At 43.0% G+C, this 17,971-nt stretch overlaps 1 protein-coding gene across 1 annotated transcript in view; it reads right to left on the bottom strand.

Annotated features, from left to right (window-relative positions):
* Positions 1–8: 8 nt before the first annotated feature.
* The window catches only part of CSTPP1 (centriolar satellite-associated tubulin polyglutamylase complex regulator 1), a 79,305-nt gene continuing 61,342 nt past the window's right edge, over positions 9–17,971 (bottom strand). Inside the window, exons 4-9 of the mRNA XM_064424814.1 lie at positions 14,601–14,685; positions 9,600–9,685; positions 6,953–7,148; positions 5,166–5,275; positions 1,991–2,054; positions 9–1,494 (exon numbers count right to left, since the gene is read on the bottom strand). Coding sequence (XP_064280884.1) covers positions 1,314–1,494; positions 1,991–2,054; positions 5,166–5,275; positions 6,953–7,148; positions 9,600–9,685; positions 14,601–14,685 — 722 coding nt within the window. The 3' untranslated portion in view covers positions 9–1,313. The remainder of the gene's footprint in view (positions 1,495–1,990; positions 2,055–5,165; positions 5,276–6,952; positions 7,149–9,599; positions 9,686–14,600; positions 14,686–17,971) is intronic.

Here is a 17,971-nt window from a genome sequence, read left to right as displayed (position 1 = left end):
GCAGCAGAGGCCTGACACAGCGTGCTTTATTGCCAGACTGTCACAGCCACTCACCAAACTGGGAGAGAATGCACAGATAATAAATAATTTAACTTACAAGAAATAAATAACCCTGCTGGCACCCTATTACAAGATTTGGGTTACCAGCTCCTGGTGGCCTGTGCTGTAACACTTTATGACCAGGAGGAGCAAGGAGGCTCCCAAAGAAGCATGAGAAACTGAAGTTCCCCCTGAAATAACTAGTGTATGCAAGCTGGGGTGGAGGAGCTGGGCTAGACAAAGCGTCCAGGTCTGTGGAGATTTAAATTGCTGAGTTCGTTGCCATTAATGCAATGTGATGCTACTTATTTTCGTAGTTTTAAGGGCTACACTCCTGCTCCAACAATACCAATATTTACAAAAAAACCCAGCTTGATCTCATTTGATGACTGCTTCCTTTTCCCTTAGGGCTTCTGCTCACCTAGCCCCAGTAGGTGCTCTATATGCTTGCAAGCCCTACAACCTGTAGCCAAGGAATTTAACAACCCTATCCCTCTTTTCCAAATCTTCTGACATTCACTTTTCTAAATGACCATAATATGCTGTTGGAGGGTTGGGGAGACCTCACAGAAGGGCACTTAGTACAGCAGTGAAGCCAGACAGCACCATGCAGTACTTGCTGCAGTCTAGCTTATTTGCTGTATTTGCTTTGGCAAGTCTTGGACACATGGAGAAGAAAGCACAAAGCAGAGACAGGTTGCATGGCAATATCTAAGCTTCCCTTTTTTAGGAACTTCAGGAATTTCCTTACCTTTGATCATATGCAGATGCAGCTTTACTGGGAATAATAGTGGAACACAAGTACAGAGCTGCTGCTGGCGATTTAACCACTCTGTTATCTGGGCCAAATCTGAGCTGAGCTACACAACAAATCACTGGCAAGCGGGCTGCACTAGCGCTCCCGCCGCTTCAGCACCTGCTCAACGGGAAGTGGGAGGGAGCGCCCCGGTGAGAGCGAAGCCGGCTGCTTCCAAGCGGTGGCGGAGCTGGTGGCTGCTGGCTTGTCTTGCCTGCCAGCAGAGGGAAGCATAACTCTGTAGCTGTAAATAGCTTCTGCAGAGGCGCTATTCCTGCACGGATTTGGAGCTAAGAAAAAGGCAAGTTGTTTCTGGGAAAAGATGGGTGAACCCAGCACTGGGGATTAGCACAGCCACACACACACTGCTGACATAGACAGAACCCACCGTTAGAGCAGATGCTCTGGGAGGAGGTGCTGTTCCTCCAGTGGGTTCTGGAGAAGCCCTAGATGGGAATAGTCCCCACCCTCACAACCTTCAGTTTTCAGAGGAGTCTGTCTCTTCATTGGAGCCTTCACTCTCAGCATCCATTTTTCGACGATGGTGTAGAGGTTTCCAAGGTGAGTTAATCCTGGGTGAGTTACGAACGGGCATGTTTGCTGTGTCTGCACTGGAGCTGGCAGGACCAGAGACAGAAAGCCCTGAAACCTGTGCTACCCTGAAAGAGAAAAGAAATATGCTAGGCAGCATGTTGCAAAAACTTCTACTGCAGCACTCTTGGAGTGAACCTGAGAGAGAGACTTGAAACTAGCATAGGGATGGAAAGATGTTCATGGTCTAGAGGGGGAACACATTGTACCTCCCAGACTCACTATGTGAATCTTCTATTTAAACATGTCTTCTGGGCTGATCTCGTTCCTTCCAACACTCCTGCTTTTCACCATCCAAACAAAATTTCCCTGTTTGTAAGAAATTGCTGCTTTCTCTAGATCCCTCTGAGTCACACTCTTCCCCTCTGCTTCTGAAGACTTTTGTAAAGATTTTAACTGCACTGAGGCACCACAAAGAAAGAAGCTCTTACTGTTCAGATTGTTCTTTTAGCTCCTCTGTTTTGTAGTAAAGCAGAGGAATAGGACAGTACTTTATTCCACTCTTCTTTAGCATGCTACCTTTAATCTGTTGCTTTACCTCCTAGTTTAGGCAATTCCACTTACAATTTCTCAATTTCCTCATCCATGGCAGGGTCCAGAAACAAGTCTCCTTTATCTGGCAGAGCCCCTGGGGAACAAAAAAACAACCAATGAAAGCATTAGCAGAGTCAGGCTATTCATTCTTCAAGAAAAGTGTTCAAGCTATAGCAGTATCCAAAATCTGGCCTGCAAGACAGAAAACACTTTTCCTTATACCTGTTAGAGAGAGGGACACAATGTTGAGGATCATAGACACACAAAGAATGATGATCTATTTTCTGTGCCTTTCATACATGCTGTAGCTGAGCTCAGACTAAATTGGAGGCAGCTTCAGTAGCTCCACTTCCTACAGCCCTGAGGATTGGCAGTTTTCATTCACTGTACAAAATTAGAGAACTGACTGTCAGGGAGATGGCAGTCTGTCAACTTTGGGCCTCTGTTTATTGCCCAGTATAGTCACCAGTACCAGATGCAATAGATGTGGTGGTGTCAGTGCCACAGCCTGAAACATACACTGTACCACCCAGGGTTATTTATGTTTTTGTGCCACCTGCCTTGCTTGTGGGTGTACTGATCTTGGGGATCAAAACACTCCACAGATTTAAGGCTTTTGCTTTCCTTGCAGCTCAGGAAAGTCAGGCCTGACTTTTGCACATTGCCTACAGGAGTTAAATGTGGATGAACTGTGCTCTAGCATTGCTTGCTGCCCGGGTGTGAGCATGAAAGTCTGGGCCAGTGCTTGGGTACCTTCTCAGTGTAAGATCAACATGCTCCTTTTCACTTTAGAAACCCTACTCCAGATGAAGGACATGATATAGTTCAGGACTGGAACAGCTGATTGATAATCCTTGCTCTTCTCAGAAAACACTGGGACCTTAGCAGAGCCAGAAAGGAAGATGGGGCTCTTAGGAAAGCCCTCCTTCCTAATTCTTTAACAAACTCCACCTGGTATAGGGTCATGGGAGAGTGTGATCAGCCAGCACAGAAATAACAGAGAACAGCACAGAGACTGCCTACCAGAGCCTGGTAGAGAGTACCACTGCACACCAGGACAAAATACCTATTTGGTAATCTATACTAACAGGACAGTGAGGTTCTAAGGTTCTCAGATTTCTAAGGTTTTTCAGGAGACCTGGATGCTACACTCAATACCTTTGGGAAGGGGCTTTGAATTCCTTGTGGGAACACAACTATGTTTGCTGGCTCTGTAACCTTCCTCTAGCAGGAGAGGCTGGAGAGCCCTGTCCCTGCCTCTTGCAGGAGAGGCTGGCAGCAGTCATCAAAAATGTAGCAATGAGTTCCTGAAAACTAGAGTAAGTTTAGACCAGAACCAACTCCCCCATTTATTTGGGTTGTGGTCTACTCCTGTAAATGAGCAGGGAAGTCTGACACTGCAAAACAGTGTCAGGAGATTCACAGAAGTGTCCCAGTCTGCTTCTTTTTGTGTACTCAATTAAAAGAATAAACAACTAAAGCTTAACTTATTTCTGTAGTTGCAGAGTCCACAGTGAAATCTTTAGGGCACCAGATTTACTTGGGAGAGTTGATAAATGGCACTTGAAGAATTCACAAATCAACGTTGACATTGGGGATACACTGCAGATTCCAGTCTGCCTGGCACACTCAATGGCACTGTCCCAGCCTGAACAAGCTGCTTTAATTCTATCCCCATCCCTCAAGAGGAGCTTCTGGCTTTGTGAGACCAAAACCTCCTTTGCCTGAAACTGCTCTCGCTGAAGGGTTTGGGGGAGCTTGTCATCCCCTACAGACCAAAGACTATTGAAATCACCCTTCAGGAGAGATTAAAAGACACCAGGAAAAGAATCCTCCTTTCCTTGCCAAAAATGCTAGCACCTGTCAGACTTGTGGTTGCTGCCCCTCCTCTGAGAGAGGCCTCAGCAGGAGGCTGGCAGAGGGCCAGAGGACAGGCCTACATTAATGGAAACGAAAACCTACTCACTTTGTAGATGGCACAATGGAGGCTGTGGGCAGGATTTTTTTTTCTTTTCATCTGTTTTCTTTATGCTTGACTAGAAGTAGATTTCATAGGGCAAAGGAAAAAAAAAGATTTTGCTTGCTGCCATCCAGGCATCACCTTCCTCCCAGTGAATACACTGCTTTCTAAGCCTGTTTTCAGAGGGGATTGCAGGGGTGTATTCGTGCACCTTTGATACATAATCTGCCCTGCCCCAGAGGAACATTTGCGGCTTAAATGGTTTGCTGTAAGAAGGGGCTCAGCCAAGGAAGACACACTTTTACTGTACTATGACACACACCTGTGCAAAAGAAGCAGCCCTCAGGCAAGGTACAACTTTTCATTGAGTTTTGTCTTTGCAATTAGGGACTGGCAGATACTCAGGCCCCAGAAGAAGAGGAAGGAGGACACTTACCCAAAGACAGAGACAGTCATCTACCCTTAATGGCCGGGTGATTTGCTGAATGAAGATGAGGATGAGTGTTTGGGAACACCCACAGCCCTCCCTCCCTGCTCCTGCCATTTAAATTTATCTCCTGGACACCATCTTGTCAAACAGAAAAGCCATTTCTGTTCTTCTTTGTAGGAGGAGGAAGAGCACAAGCAAGGCATATGGGGGAAATATGAAACTGTGGGTGAATTATGGATAGATTACATACTGTCCTTAGCCAACATAACACTGCTTCCCTGCTCCAAACCAGCACAACATAGACACAAGCAGTGAGATGCTGGTTGCTAATCCCTGGGGTTCCCACAGCAGCATGGTACAGATTTTTATAGCAGTTTATGTTTTATGATTGGATATTCACTAGGCCACAGACAGCTACTAGCAAGATCACACCACCTTGAGGGAAGATGGGGAAGAGCTGGGAAGCACTGGGCTTTTAACCTTTCAGCCAAGGAGACACAGAGGTTTTCCATTAGGTGTGCCTTCTTTCCTTACAGATAAGAGCAGCCATTTAAAATCTGCACGAGCACAAAGGGCTAAAACATAGGATGGCACCTCAACTCAGTAAGCCTTGAGGAAGCTCCACAGCTTCAGGCAGACAGTAAGGCACAGTGTTATTTTGAAAATTAATCCATCAACAAAAAGACTAAAAACTTCACCTCACTCTCTTCCTGACAGTGTAAAATGTGGGTTGTAATTACAAACAAAATTCCACAGAAATACAGAAATACAGAATAACTGAAAATCTAGAGCTGTGTCATTTAGAGAAGTCTTACCTAGGGCTCGATTGATGCCCTGATCCTTTGCAAGAGCCATAAGGAATCCATAGAAGGTCATTCTCTGCACACTGCTCAGCATTTCCTTCACAAGAGCAGAAGGCGGACAGCTAGGAAAAGAGAAACAGAGATCATCTTCTCTTCTAAATTATAATCTTTTTTTTTTCTAAGACTCAGCTTAAGAAATAAACCCTTTCACCTGTTCTAACACTGTGAGGTTGTCCTGACTCAGTTTAAAATGAAGAGCCACCCGCTTGCTTATTGAGCACTGGATCTGCTCCCCATTTGCTAAGCAAGATCTTTGAGCTGAGGGACATCCCTAGGAGCAGTCTTACCTGTCTCCATTCCAAGGACAGTGAGAAAAGCCTCAATTCACTCAGAGGCATACACATCCCAACTCTTAGCATGTTTTTTCCTCTGGGAAAAACTTGTTTTCAGAAGTCAATAAAATTTCATAGAAGTGTTAAGTTTGGAAAACTAAGACCACTGAGTCCAGTGGTTAATGAAGCATCGCTGTGTTCACCACTAAACCATGTTCCTAACTGCCACACCTACACATTTTTGAACACTTTCAGTGATGTTGTTATCACATTATTATCAGTGACAGTCATCCAAGGAGCAAGAAACCCTCTCCAATGATAGCCCAAATGTGTCAGGGAACACTATTTAGGTGAGGACTAAATTAGCATATCCCTTTCTTCTACACTCATCTTAACTGGTAGTCCTGAGTTCTAAGTAGTATCTTCATGGTGATGCTTGCTCTTGACCAATACTCCTTGAAGGATTTAATGCAAAATCAAACTGCCTTATCAAGAGCAAGTGTTGAACAGTCAGTGGTGTAGTGGTACCCCTGGGAGATGTGGGGGTTGGCTAGTAATCCCTCAGGCAGAAGTGGTTACCAAAGCCTGAGTATTGAGCTACTGCATGAAAGGTTGGGAATGGCTCCCCTAATAGTGCTGTGCAAAGCCTGACCTACCAGATGGTCCCACAGAACTCTTCCCACCTGAAGTTCTCAGGACATACAGGGAATGTAGAGCTTTTGTTGCTTAAAAAAACAAAACAACCCATCAACTTCATGCTTAGATATCTATAGCACTGGACAGCAGCTCAGCAAAAATTTTGTGGATCACAAATCTGGATTTTGAAACCCAAACTAGAAATCAGGTGGAATTTGTTATGAGTTATTGTCCTGAGTTATTTTGTGTTTCTAGACCATGACCTTCTAGGAGGGCAAAGTTTCTTGCAGATAGTGAGAATATGATCAAAGTGTCTGTCAAAGCTGTACAGTAAAGTCTGGTGTTGCTCCATCCTCTGCTGAGCTAGCTAGTTTTGTGCCTGGATCTCTAGCTGGAAACCAGCTCCAACATAGGCTCAGGTACAAATGACAGTGTGAACTCACCTAGGTACTAAGGCTTCATACTCCATACACCCAGTGGGTTCTTTCAACTCCCAAGTATGCAACTGCACTTGTTTATCCCCTCTAGCAAACTCGTGATGGATCTCTCCTTGATGAAAGTGTCAATGCAGAAGTGAGATGGAGAGCAGAGACCCAAATCCATCTATTACTTGAAGAATCAGTTCAAACCGCACGTTTCTTTGGTCCATGAAATTGTTTCTCTCATTCAGTTAAAGCTGTTCAGCCGTGATATTTCCCTTCATACTTCTTCAGTGAGAGCCATGTGGGAATATCAGCTTGTTCAAAGGCCCATCTTCCTTCACAGCTCCAACCTTACAAAGAGTCTCCAGAGACAGAGACTTCAAATTTGTATTTTAGACTCCATTCATACCTGTATTTTGATCTGTCACACAAGGACTCCAGGCACTGGTAGAAGAGAGATGCCTCAACTCCTTCAAGTGGGTTGCAGTCATTTGGGGGCTGGCGCTGCCGGTGTTGCCCAGAGGATGATGTTGGCACAATCACAGTATTTGGATTCTTACCAGCCAGCAGATCTTGATAAACGGCAGCCACACTTTCCAGGAACTCTAAAAGAACAGAGAGCCGTTTAAAACTCAGCACTGTAAGCAGCAAAGCGTCTTCTTGACTTACCAGACTGTGGCTTAAAGTGTTGTTCTGTGTTGTACATAGCACTAACTGGAAATAAGCACAACTCAGCATCCTACATGTTCAGAACAGATATTATGTATGCCCATAAAGCCATTTCCATAGAAGTTGCTATCTTCTTCTTATTAGGATGATTATGAGATGTCACTCACTCTGTTGAGAAGATTCATCTCAAGGGAGCAAAGGCTAGCTAGCACACTAAAAACAGTGAAGCGTGAAAACTAATATAAAACACAAAACTAGTTTGTGAAGTCTAAAATGTTTTCCTTCTGCACCTCTTGCCACTGATTTAGAACTCATCCAAGTTGGGAGCAAACTACATTGAACTGCAACAGGAGAAAAGGGAGCATGTTAATTAGGGCTCCAGGCTGTATATCAGCTTGCCTCCATGCTGCTCCAAAGTAAATATAACACAGGATCTAGAAGAAGGGCCAGGGCAGGTCAGGGCTAGAGTTGGCAGAAAGCCTCTCCCCAGGCTCCTCATACTACCCACTGTTTACTGCAGGAGTCTAATTTTAAACAAGTTTGTTTATGGATGTGGTCAGCAGTTTACAAATCTAGATTCCATTTGGAGTGGTTTGCATGTGTGTGGGTTGGTGGGAGAGTGTATGACAGGCTGCGTGTGTGCACTGTGCCTGGGTGAGCAGGACAGGGATGGGATCTCTCAGAGTGTGTACACAAGAATGAGCTTGCCAGGACTCCAGTGGCATTTAAGTTCCAAGTGAATGGAAGTGCAGTGCTGTGCATGTGGTGGGTGGAGAGGAAAGTCAGGATGTCAACAGGCCCTGGGGCTGTGCTGAGGTCCTGTAGCTCCATGGAAATATTTGTTATATCCAAGAAAACTTTCCAAACACATTTTCTGTCCCTGACTAAAGGCATTACAAGCCTGGTTCTGCCCAATTCAAAATCACCATTTTGAACTGGTTTTTTTTACAATAAGGTGTCATGGATAAAGTTGTGATATGTACAGCAGAGACACAAGGGAAGTATATACAGAGAAGTGTTGAGAAAAAGAGATTTTTGTATTAGGAATAGCAGCAGACTCCTAACTGCTAGAAAGATGGGAACTCACAGGCTGGATCAGATCAGAAGGCCACCCAAGTTTACTCTCTGACCACAGACTATGCTCACAACAGCTTCTAGCCAGTGTTTCTGTGTATCCAAACATGGCCCGTTTTGCCTGGTCGAGGCCAATTGTGAGCTACATCCATCAGAGGGAGCCATTTCAGTGTGAGTGGACAGAAATCCATGAGCTTTATGTTAGAAGGTGCTGTGTGCCAGGATATGAGAAAGTGGCACACTAGCCTGTGCTTGGGAGCATATCTAATATCTATTCACCCTCTTTCTGTCCTGAATGAGATTCTCATTCCTCAGTCACAATTTAGAGGGGCTAGGGTGACAGGACAATGTATTTTGAGGCATTCTCCCCATAGAGAACAAGCACCTGAATGCTATCCAAGTTTCTCCACCTTGTCTCCTGAAGTTTAAAAATACCTGGGGATTTTACAGATGTATATGTGTGGGTAAGAATGAGGAAATACACACACACAAACCAATATTATTTGATCTGTACTTTTCCTGCCAAAAATTTTAGGAATATTTCATCTAGTTAGAACTCAGACTGAGGAAGTGGGATAGAATACAATAAATGACCAACAATATGAAGACTGTTCATATGAATTATCTGTTCCTTTTGCTTTCCAACTAGGGGGTCTCAAATCAAATAAAAGAGGTGGTTGTTCACAGGTCAGGTGCCAAACCTGTGCAATTCTTTGCCAAAAGGTATGGAGGTTACATGTATGTGATTTCAAGGGGAGGCTAGAGAAGTTCTTGGGAGTGGAGTCCACTGAGGGTTCCTAAACCCATGGGAATCATACCCAGTTCAGAAACTCTCTAAGCTCAAACCAGCTCATAGTTGAGCAAATATTAAGGGGAAGAATTATATCAATTTGTCCAGCTGCTTTTCCTTTAAAGGCACCAGCTGGTGGAGTTTTCCTATGCTGTATCCAGCAGGACTGAATAGTTTCCTTAAAGAAAGGGAAAAAATATTCCTAAGTAAAAGCTAATTGTTAGCTGTTAACATAGTCTAGATAAAGCTGAAAATTCATGTCTCAAGGCCAAGACAATGCCAAGACAAATAAATTAATCAGACAGCAGTTGCGGGTGTGTCATTATTCACACCAATTTGGAATGTCCTCATTAAATCTCCTAATATCTTGACATCTGTGATACTTTTCATCAGTAGAGTCCATTAGCTATATATTTTCTGTGAAAAAAACATATCCTTTCAAGTTTCAAAAAGTGCAAAGATTGGGAAGCTATAAAGTTGTAATGCTACAAGTGGGAGAAGTCAACAGCTTCCCGGAATTTACCTGAGTAGTAGAATTGGATCTGGAAAGCAAAGAGGAAATCAGAAAAAGACATCAGGCAATCCATTGCATCATCCATCAGCACAATCCTATGATAAGATGAGAGAAACAGTTTAGCATTTACAAAAAAACTAAAGTCTGTAACCAGGAACCCCAGACCTCAAGAAAGTGCAGCCAAGGAACTATGGGCAACTGAGAAATGCTAGTGGCCCAGTATAAGAAGTTAGGAGAGAGAAATGGGAACACCCAATGCTGCAAGGATGTGGACGCCCTAATATCAATTGAAGGCAGCTTAAGAACCTGAAGCAAAGAGAAGATCCTGAATGTCAGTCACACACTTCAGCTACAGTGTGAACAGGGCAGTGCGGCATCCAAAGCCTGGTGGACATGATGGAACAAACACTGGTACAAAAATTGCGAGGCTGGTTCATATGGTTATACAGAATTGTAGAATATCCTGAGTTGGAAAGGATCAACAAGGATCATCAAAGTCCAGCTTCTGACTAAATATGACTACAGACAGAACAGTTACACAACTAGTAACTAGTGTAAGCAGAATGACACTCATGCTATTCCTCTGCAAATCAGATTTCATCAAACTGGGACATATTTCAGATTCATAAAGGTCACAACAGTTGTAATTCACTATCTGTACTCAAAAAAAATTCTACTTGATTACAGAGGAAATAACACTGCACCAACATTCAACTTCCTAACTGCACTTTGTGAACATCCTATCCTCCCTTCCTGATGAAAGAATCTGTCTCTTTTCATATTAGGTCTGTTATTTGACTGTCAAGTCAAATTTCATAGCAACTGAAGACTTCTTGCGCCAGGGTCAGTCTTCTTTGTCCCTGCTAAGTTGTAGGTGCATGTAGGAAGCTACATGCATCCCTATTTTGAAGCATATTTCTTGAATATGGAAAATACCAGCCACAGGCCATAAACATGAAATATAAGTGATAGCAAAGTCCAGCTCTTCCTTTCAGGGAAAACATATGTGGATTTCAGGGCAAAAATGAAAACAAAAACAATACTCTGGTCACTGCCACCACTACTTAAGGATAAAAAGGTCAGTCTCTGAAGTGGGGGAAATCAAACTCATCTAATCAATGACAGCTGAGATTGTAAAACAGAAGAAAATACTCCAATTTGATGGGAAAAAACCTGGAGTATTAAGGCAATGCTAAAGAAAGGCAATTGGTATTTATTTTCAACTGCATCTAGGTCTACTGAACCTGTATAGTCAGCATCTGGCATACTGTGCCATATGGGGATTGTCAGCTCATTACAGCCAAAGTATGGGCCATCCAATAGGACCCTTTTCAACACAGGGCCAGATACAATCTGCACACCAACTCCTGCAGCATCAATTGTCTGAACACATTGCTGGAGAAACACTGTTCTGTCTCATGCAAAAGACTTCAGGGTGCTGTGTGGGAGGCTGACCTAGAAGAACATAGGATCTTGCAAGACTTCCCTGCCACTCAGACCAGTTCTGTTCACTGTGGCAAAATCAAACATGTAGAGCAGCTTGAATTAATTATCTCAAAGAAGAAAGACTGGGGCTAAAGGGTCCCCAGGAGAAAAGCCAGTATTTAAAACAAAACCCTTTGAAGATGTCAAAGTGCTTCTGATTTATTTATTACATTCCAGAAGCCTCCTCTCCTCCTGTCTAAAGAAGCAGTAGCTTCAGTTCTTAATTCTCACTAATAAGCATGTTACTGAGATTGTCAGTGGCCACATCAAGGAAATGGCTTTGAAGCTGGCAGGCAGAGCATCTTCATCTCTCAGGCAAAACTGCTCAGCCACTGGCATTTCCAACCACTGTTTAAGCACTGGAAATGCAATTGGCCACATCACTGTGAGCTGCACTCCCTCCTTTGAAATGATGGTCTGTCTCCCTGATACCTTCAAAGCACCAAAGCTTTCTTCTCAAAGACACAGGAAAACAACAGTGGGGAGTGGTTTTACATATTTGTTATGCAGAGAGACAATATTACATCACCTTCCTAACAAGAAATTCACTTCACTTGTTAAATCTAAAACTCTGGTCAATGGCAGTGCTATGCAGCACCAAGTTCCAGCCTCTTACTTAGAGGAGAGCATAAGAAAATATGCAGAAGTATGAGAATTTGCTGGACAGTTTTTGCTGTTAAAGACAGCAAGGAGCCTCTGAGGAAGGCTGTACAGCACATATGTGATGGAGGAGCATCTAAATAGAAGCAGGTGCACTCTGGTGCTGGGTTACTGACTCTGCTTGGCCCAGGGGTTTGCACGCCGGAAATGTTGAGAAGTCTTTAAATCCAATACAATCATTTATGAGGAGATTGACTGCAGCTGGCAATTCCCACACATAGCCAGCTGACTGAGCACTCAAGGAAGCTGAGAGAGCATCATATGCAACATATCTGCACCTCTTCCTTGAAATATCTGGCAAGAAGAAAAACTAGCTATGGACTGTAACCTAGACAGCAGGACCAAAATTGAGGACAAAATTTGAAAGTATGAACTGAAACTCGAAAGAGTTCATCAGGTATCTCATATTTTTCAAGGCTTTTTTTTTTCTTGTCAAAATTAGATTTAAATCCTGAAACCATAGATGTATTTAAAAAGTTAGTAGCTGGTGCACAGTGAATAATGAAAATCAAGGAGGAACTTTGGAAAGGACTGAAGAAAAATGCCTACACTTGAGGCATTCTGGTAGAGGGTATGGTGGTTTTTCAGGGTTCAAGTGGGTTTGGTTGGCAGGAAAGCCTTACTATTGTGCCAATGGGGAAACTTTATGGTCTCCTGATTGTGGTTAAAATCTCAGAAATCCAGACTAGACAGGATGTTCCCAGGACAAACTCTAGACCAGGCTAGTTGCAAGGACTTTTACCATTTTCTGCTGCCATTAAAGACACAATCTGTCTTAAAGTTAGGCTGGCTCAAATGAGTTTTCAGAGACTTGGTTTATTTTCTGAGCCATGGAAGCAAAAATAAGCAAAACATACAAAACAATCTGCAGTCCTAGGCAATCTTTTAACACGAGTACTGAATTGCAAGCCCTAGTTCCATTAGTACTGATCAGTGCAACATGAGCTCACATACCAAATAAAACAGCATAGGAGCTGTGAACTACTGGTCTGTCACAACTCAAATGTGGCCAGCAAGTTCCTTGCGTTTCTTTTACAATAGAAAAATCAGTGTTCAGGTAGAGATCTTAAAATCATGGCATCAAACTAGAAAAAAATTCCTTCATTTTCTGTCCTGCAATTTCAAGACTCAGAAAGCCAAATGGTGTCTCTGAAGATCAAAAGTATCTCTGTAGATTAAAGTCTTTAATCTGCTAATGGCCATAACCATTTGAAAAAAAAATCCAAGACATCTCACAGACACAGATATCCTAGTTCATTTTTTGGGTATGACTTCTGCAGCAGGAACATGAAAATAGAGCTTTCTGATGTCACATGAATAAAACCTATATTGTTGTAGCCTCCATTCTAATCTTCTGACATATCCTGATCCTAGTCCTATTGTTTGTTATCAGAGCATAGCAACAGCTCCTGCATGTGTGGACTGCACCGTGCTGTGAGATCATCTCAGTCATGCAGCACTGAGGCTACAGCTCTGACTGCCCTGTTCCCTGCAGTACCAATGCAGGTCCTGGCTGTAACACTGAATGTAATGGCTACTCCTGCTGCTACTTCATTTAATTATTTTCTGAAAAAAATTAGCAACAAAACCGTTGGGGGTGTGCAGACTGAAAAAGGAACAATGTTTCTAGGTTTGCATGTGACACTCATGTTTTGCAAAGACTAGGTCAACTGGTGCTGTAAGAAAGTTGAAGAGCTCACCCTTCTAACAGGCAGAGAGCAAGGAGGATAATGGGAAGTGTAGACCAGAAAAAGGACAAGAGAATGAGCAACAGTTGTAAGCAAAGAGAGAAATGGTTTAGAAATATGACAAGTTTTATTAAAATTGTTCAATTAGATTAGCTTGTTACAGAGCTAGCAATGTGCAAGTAAATCTCTAGCCAGCCAAAAGTAGGAGTGAGGTCACCCCCACCTGAGCCTCTGACAGAGATCTCGTATCTCTCCAACACCTGCTCCCAAAGCCAGCTTGTCTGTCTCTACAACACATGCACAACAGTGCAGCAGGCCCCTGAATGGGGCCTCTAGTTTACAGCAGCCTTGTGGACTAAATTCCTTGACACAAACATCACAACGTGTAGATATGCTGAAGTCTCCTTCATTGCATGCACCATCACAAATTCCTGCTCAGTTCAGCTGCAGCCCTGTGAAATACACACCAGCACATGGGACTGGTGCTTGTGTACCTCCATGAAAGGAAGTGGCAGATATATCTCTGCTACAGGGCTAGCGTTCTTTCTTAGTCTGGCACTGGGGGACAAGCAACTGAACAGATGTGTGTACCTTATTACATTTTCCATATCAGATAGTTAATAATCAGCTGCCTGGGCTGGACTGCAATCAGCAAGCACAATCAGTAAAATACTCCATATCACATTATCAATGCCCTGAGCCAACTATCTGCTTTTTGCCTTGTCTAGATTAAAATAAATTTCAAACACATTAGCTGCCATGTTCTTACCAAACATACTTTAAAACACTGGCAATCTTTCAGAGGTTGGTGTGTTTAAATGTGATCAACCATAGAAGCTGGGTCAAGGGGGAACACATTTTAGAATGGTAAACAGTATTTGAAATTGAGTTTAAAAAACATGTCAGTTAAAAACATATTGGCTAACACTCTTTTATCTGCAACTCATCTAAACATAGAGCAAACAGCAGCATTCTGCATTGATATTTCAGTCTTTGTATATCTTAAATATATACTCTTTCACATTGCTAGAGAAACACCCTGTTCTTAACCTCAGAAGATGGTGACTCTTCTCTCCAAAACCTTAAAGTCTCTGTTCCTACCTTTACAGACAGGTCTAGTTCCTAAGACCAAGCATGTAGGACTAATCTTGCCTTTAAAGAGAGAATAAGGACCCACCTTGCTGCTTTCTGAGTGAGTTCCATTGGGAAGTCAGGGCAGAGCAACTGCAGCAGGCAGTGGTATTCCTGTGCTGTCAGCAAATCTGCAGGAAAAGAGAGGTGAGAACACTGTAATTCTTTTATAGACTGTTCCCTCCCCTTGCTTCCTCTCTAGGAGAAAAGTCTCTTATTCCCTTTACTCCCAATTCATTAGTCTGAGTATTAAAGACAATATAACTGTTCCCTAGACTTTCAGAGCTGGGCTCTTTAGATGGAGTTTCCAGCACCATCTGAAAGAGGCCTGATGAAGGGGAAATCCTATTGTAGAGGCTCCTGCAGAGAAACTGGTAACAGGTAGTGAGTGATTCAGTGTGAAAAGGGGGTAACCAAAACAGGGCAGTTTCAAGTGAGAACACAGTTTGGTTTGACTTGAATATAACCATGTGGAAAAAGGAATAATTTCAAAGTTGCTTAAATTTGCTGAAATTCACTGGCATAGTGACATTCCCCACAATACACTTGAAAATCATCCACAGAACATCTGGCAGCAGTAACAAAGGCAAACAAGGTTTTTGGGTTGTGTATGGAAGGCTACAGAGTATAAACCACAGACGTTATTACTTTGGCATTCAGAAGGCAGCTGGATGGTCTCTTTTGGAATAATGTGTACAAATCTGGTCACTGTATTATAGGAAGCATAGAACAAAGATCCAAAAAACACAAGAAAACCAATCAAATGATTCATGTTTTAGAGAGCAGCTTTGTGAAAGACTGGTCAAGGAGGAACTCTGTGGCTCAGCAGAAGGAGTCTAAAAGAGGTGACTCTTAGGGAAGCTTAGGGATCCCAAGGGAATGGAAACATCCTGATGTCAAAAAGCCGTACATGATTGCATGTTCACAGTCCAAAAGGCTGTGGACTGGAGTTAAGAAGAAGACTAGCTGAACAGCAGCAATTTTGCAGTACTTCTATATACAGAAGAATGCAAAGTATGGAAGAAAGAGCCAGAGGTGGATATAGAGCCAAGCAGTAGTCAGGGAGGGGATCTCAAGGGCAGTGGCAGCGGGACTGAGGTACAGAGCATAAGTTCTTTTGCCACAAACACATTAGCCTTTATTAGGCTGTTATCCAAATAATTAAACTTGTTTCAGATGACAGCCACAACTTAGAATCACAGAATCAGCAAGGTCCAACCATTAACCAAAACTGCCAAGTCCACCATTGAACCACACCCCTAAGCACCACATCTACATGTTTTTTGAACACTTCCAAGGATGGTGATTCCATCACTTCCCTGGAGGAGAAGGGGTGTGGGGGGAGGCATTCCAATGCTTGACCACACTTTCAGGGAAGAAATTTTTCCTAAAATCTGATCGAAACTTTTTCTGGTGCAACTGGAGGCCATTTTCTCTAACCATGTAACCTGGAAGGAGAGACTGACCCACATCTCTCTACAACCTCTTTTCAGGTAAATGTAGAGCACAAGGGGACAATCACTGCCCTGATCCTGCTGGCCACACTACTGCTGATACAGGCCAGGATGCCATTGGCCTTCTTGGCCACCTGGGCTGCCATTCAGAAAGACCTCAACAGGTTGAAGAGATGGGCAGAGAGGAACCAACTGAAATTTAACAAAGGCAAGTGTAGGGTCCTGCACCTGGGAAAGAACAACCCCATGCACCAGCACAAGCTGAGGGCTGATCTGCTAGAAAGCAGCTCTGTGGAGAAGGACCTGGGGGTCCTGATGGACAACAAGCTGTCCCTGAGCCAGCAGTGCCCTTGTGGCCAAGAAGGCCAACGGTATCCTGGGGAAGAGCATTGCCAGCAGGTCCTGCCCTCTACCCAGCCCTGGTGAGGCCACATGAGGAGCACTGTGTCCAGTTCTGAGATCCTCAGGACAAGAGAGACATGGAGCTCCTGGAGCAGGTCCAGTGGACGGTTACAAAGGTTATTAAGGGTCTGCAGAATATCTCTTACAAGCACAGGCTGAGTGACTTGGGCCTGCTCACCTTGAGAAGAGACAACTGAGAGGGAACCTCCTCAATGTCTATCAGTATCTGAAGGGAGGGTGTCAGAAGATGAAGCCAGGCTCTTTTTGATGGTGCCAAGCAATAGGACAAGAAGCAATAGGCAGAAACAGATGCATGGGAATTTCCACATGGATACAAGGAAGAACTTCGTTACTGTGGGAGTGACCATGCACTAAGTTGTCCAACAAGGCTGAGGAGTCTATCTCACTGGAGATACTCAAGAACCATCTGGATGTAATTCTGTGTCATGTGCTCTAGGATGAACTTGCTTGAGCAGGAAGGTTGGACCAAATGACCCACTGTGGTCAGTTACCTATTCTGTGATTCTATGATTTTCCACAGGCCCAGCACAGGAAGCAGGTTACATGAAAATAGAGAACTTGGGCATATCATTGAAACAGATACTTTCTCATAAGTGAACAGATAGTATGGACCTCTTACTCTTCAAGGATTTCTAAATCTAGCTTTGCATAATACTGGGCAATAAATTCCTGATCTTTGCTAAAAAGTCTAGATGTTGGTCTGAAGGAATCACACCAATTGGAAACTTTATGTAATACTCAATTTCCATTTTTTATTTGCTTAAATTAAAATTCCTATTTATGCATCCTTACACCTTTTGCTTGTTATTATTTTTTATTTAATTTGTCAACAGATCATTATAATAACTATTTCTTCATACTGTATCTTATTAAATCTACTTAACAGATAATTACATTTGTCTAAAGTTAAATCTGTTTACCTTACCCTCTATTTCTTTTCCTATTTAGCCCAGTTATATCTGTTCCTCTGCCTTGATTCCTTTTAGATTTCCACAGTGTGGTGTCCAGCAATATACAAAGTATCCTTCCTGTACTCACAGCAGACAGGCTCTAGGAGGATAATCTGCCTGCTTTAATCAGCTACAGCCCTTTTCAATAATTTTTTATTTTTAGTCTCTTTTCTCCCTGAAGGTAAAGGAGTTTGAGGGTTTTTGGTGGTTTTTTTTTTTTTTTTTGTTTTGTTTTGTTTTGTTTAAGAATGAGGTTTCCAAAGAAAGTTGCACTTTTTTCTCAGTCCCTGTCTGATTGATAGACAAAAGCAGCTTGAGAAGGTAACTGGGCCCTAAGAGAGCATTAGTTTTGAGGCATAAATAGAGATCTCTCACTTGGCAGAAATAACATAGTTCAAAAACTTGTAATAATTCATGCTGTCTTTTTCTTCTCTGTCTTCTTACCAAACCACAGCATCCTCCTTTCACCTCTACCATAAAACAACAAAACAATATCGAATAAAAGCAAAGTTTGATCAAAAAAAATTTGGGAAAGGATGGCAGAGATCCACTCCAAACCAGCACATTAGAGAATGAAGTTCGTTGTCAAT

This window comes from Passer domesticus, chromosome 6 (assembly GCF_036417665.1).
Source record: "Passer domesticus isolate bPasDom1 chromosome 6, bPasDom1.hap1, whole genome shotgun sequence".
NCBI lineage: Eukaryota > Metazoa > Chordata > Aves > Passeriformes > Passeridae > Passer > Passer domesticus.
This window is presented reverse-complemented; position numbering and strand designations above follow the sequence as displayed.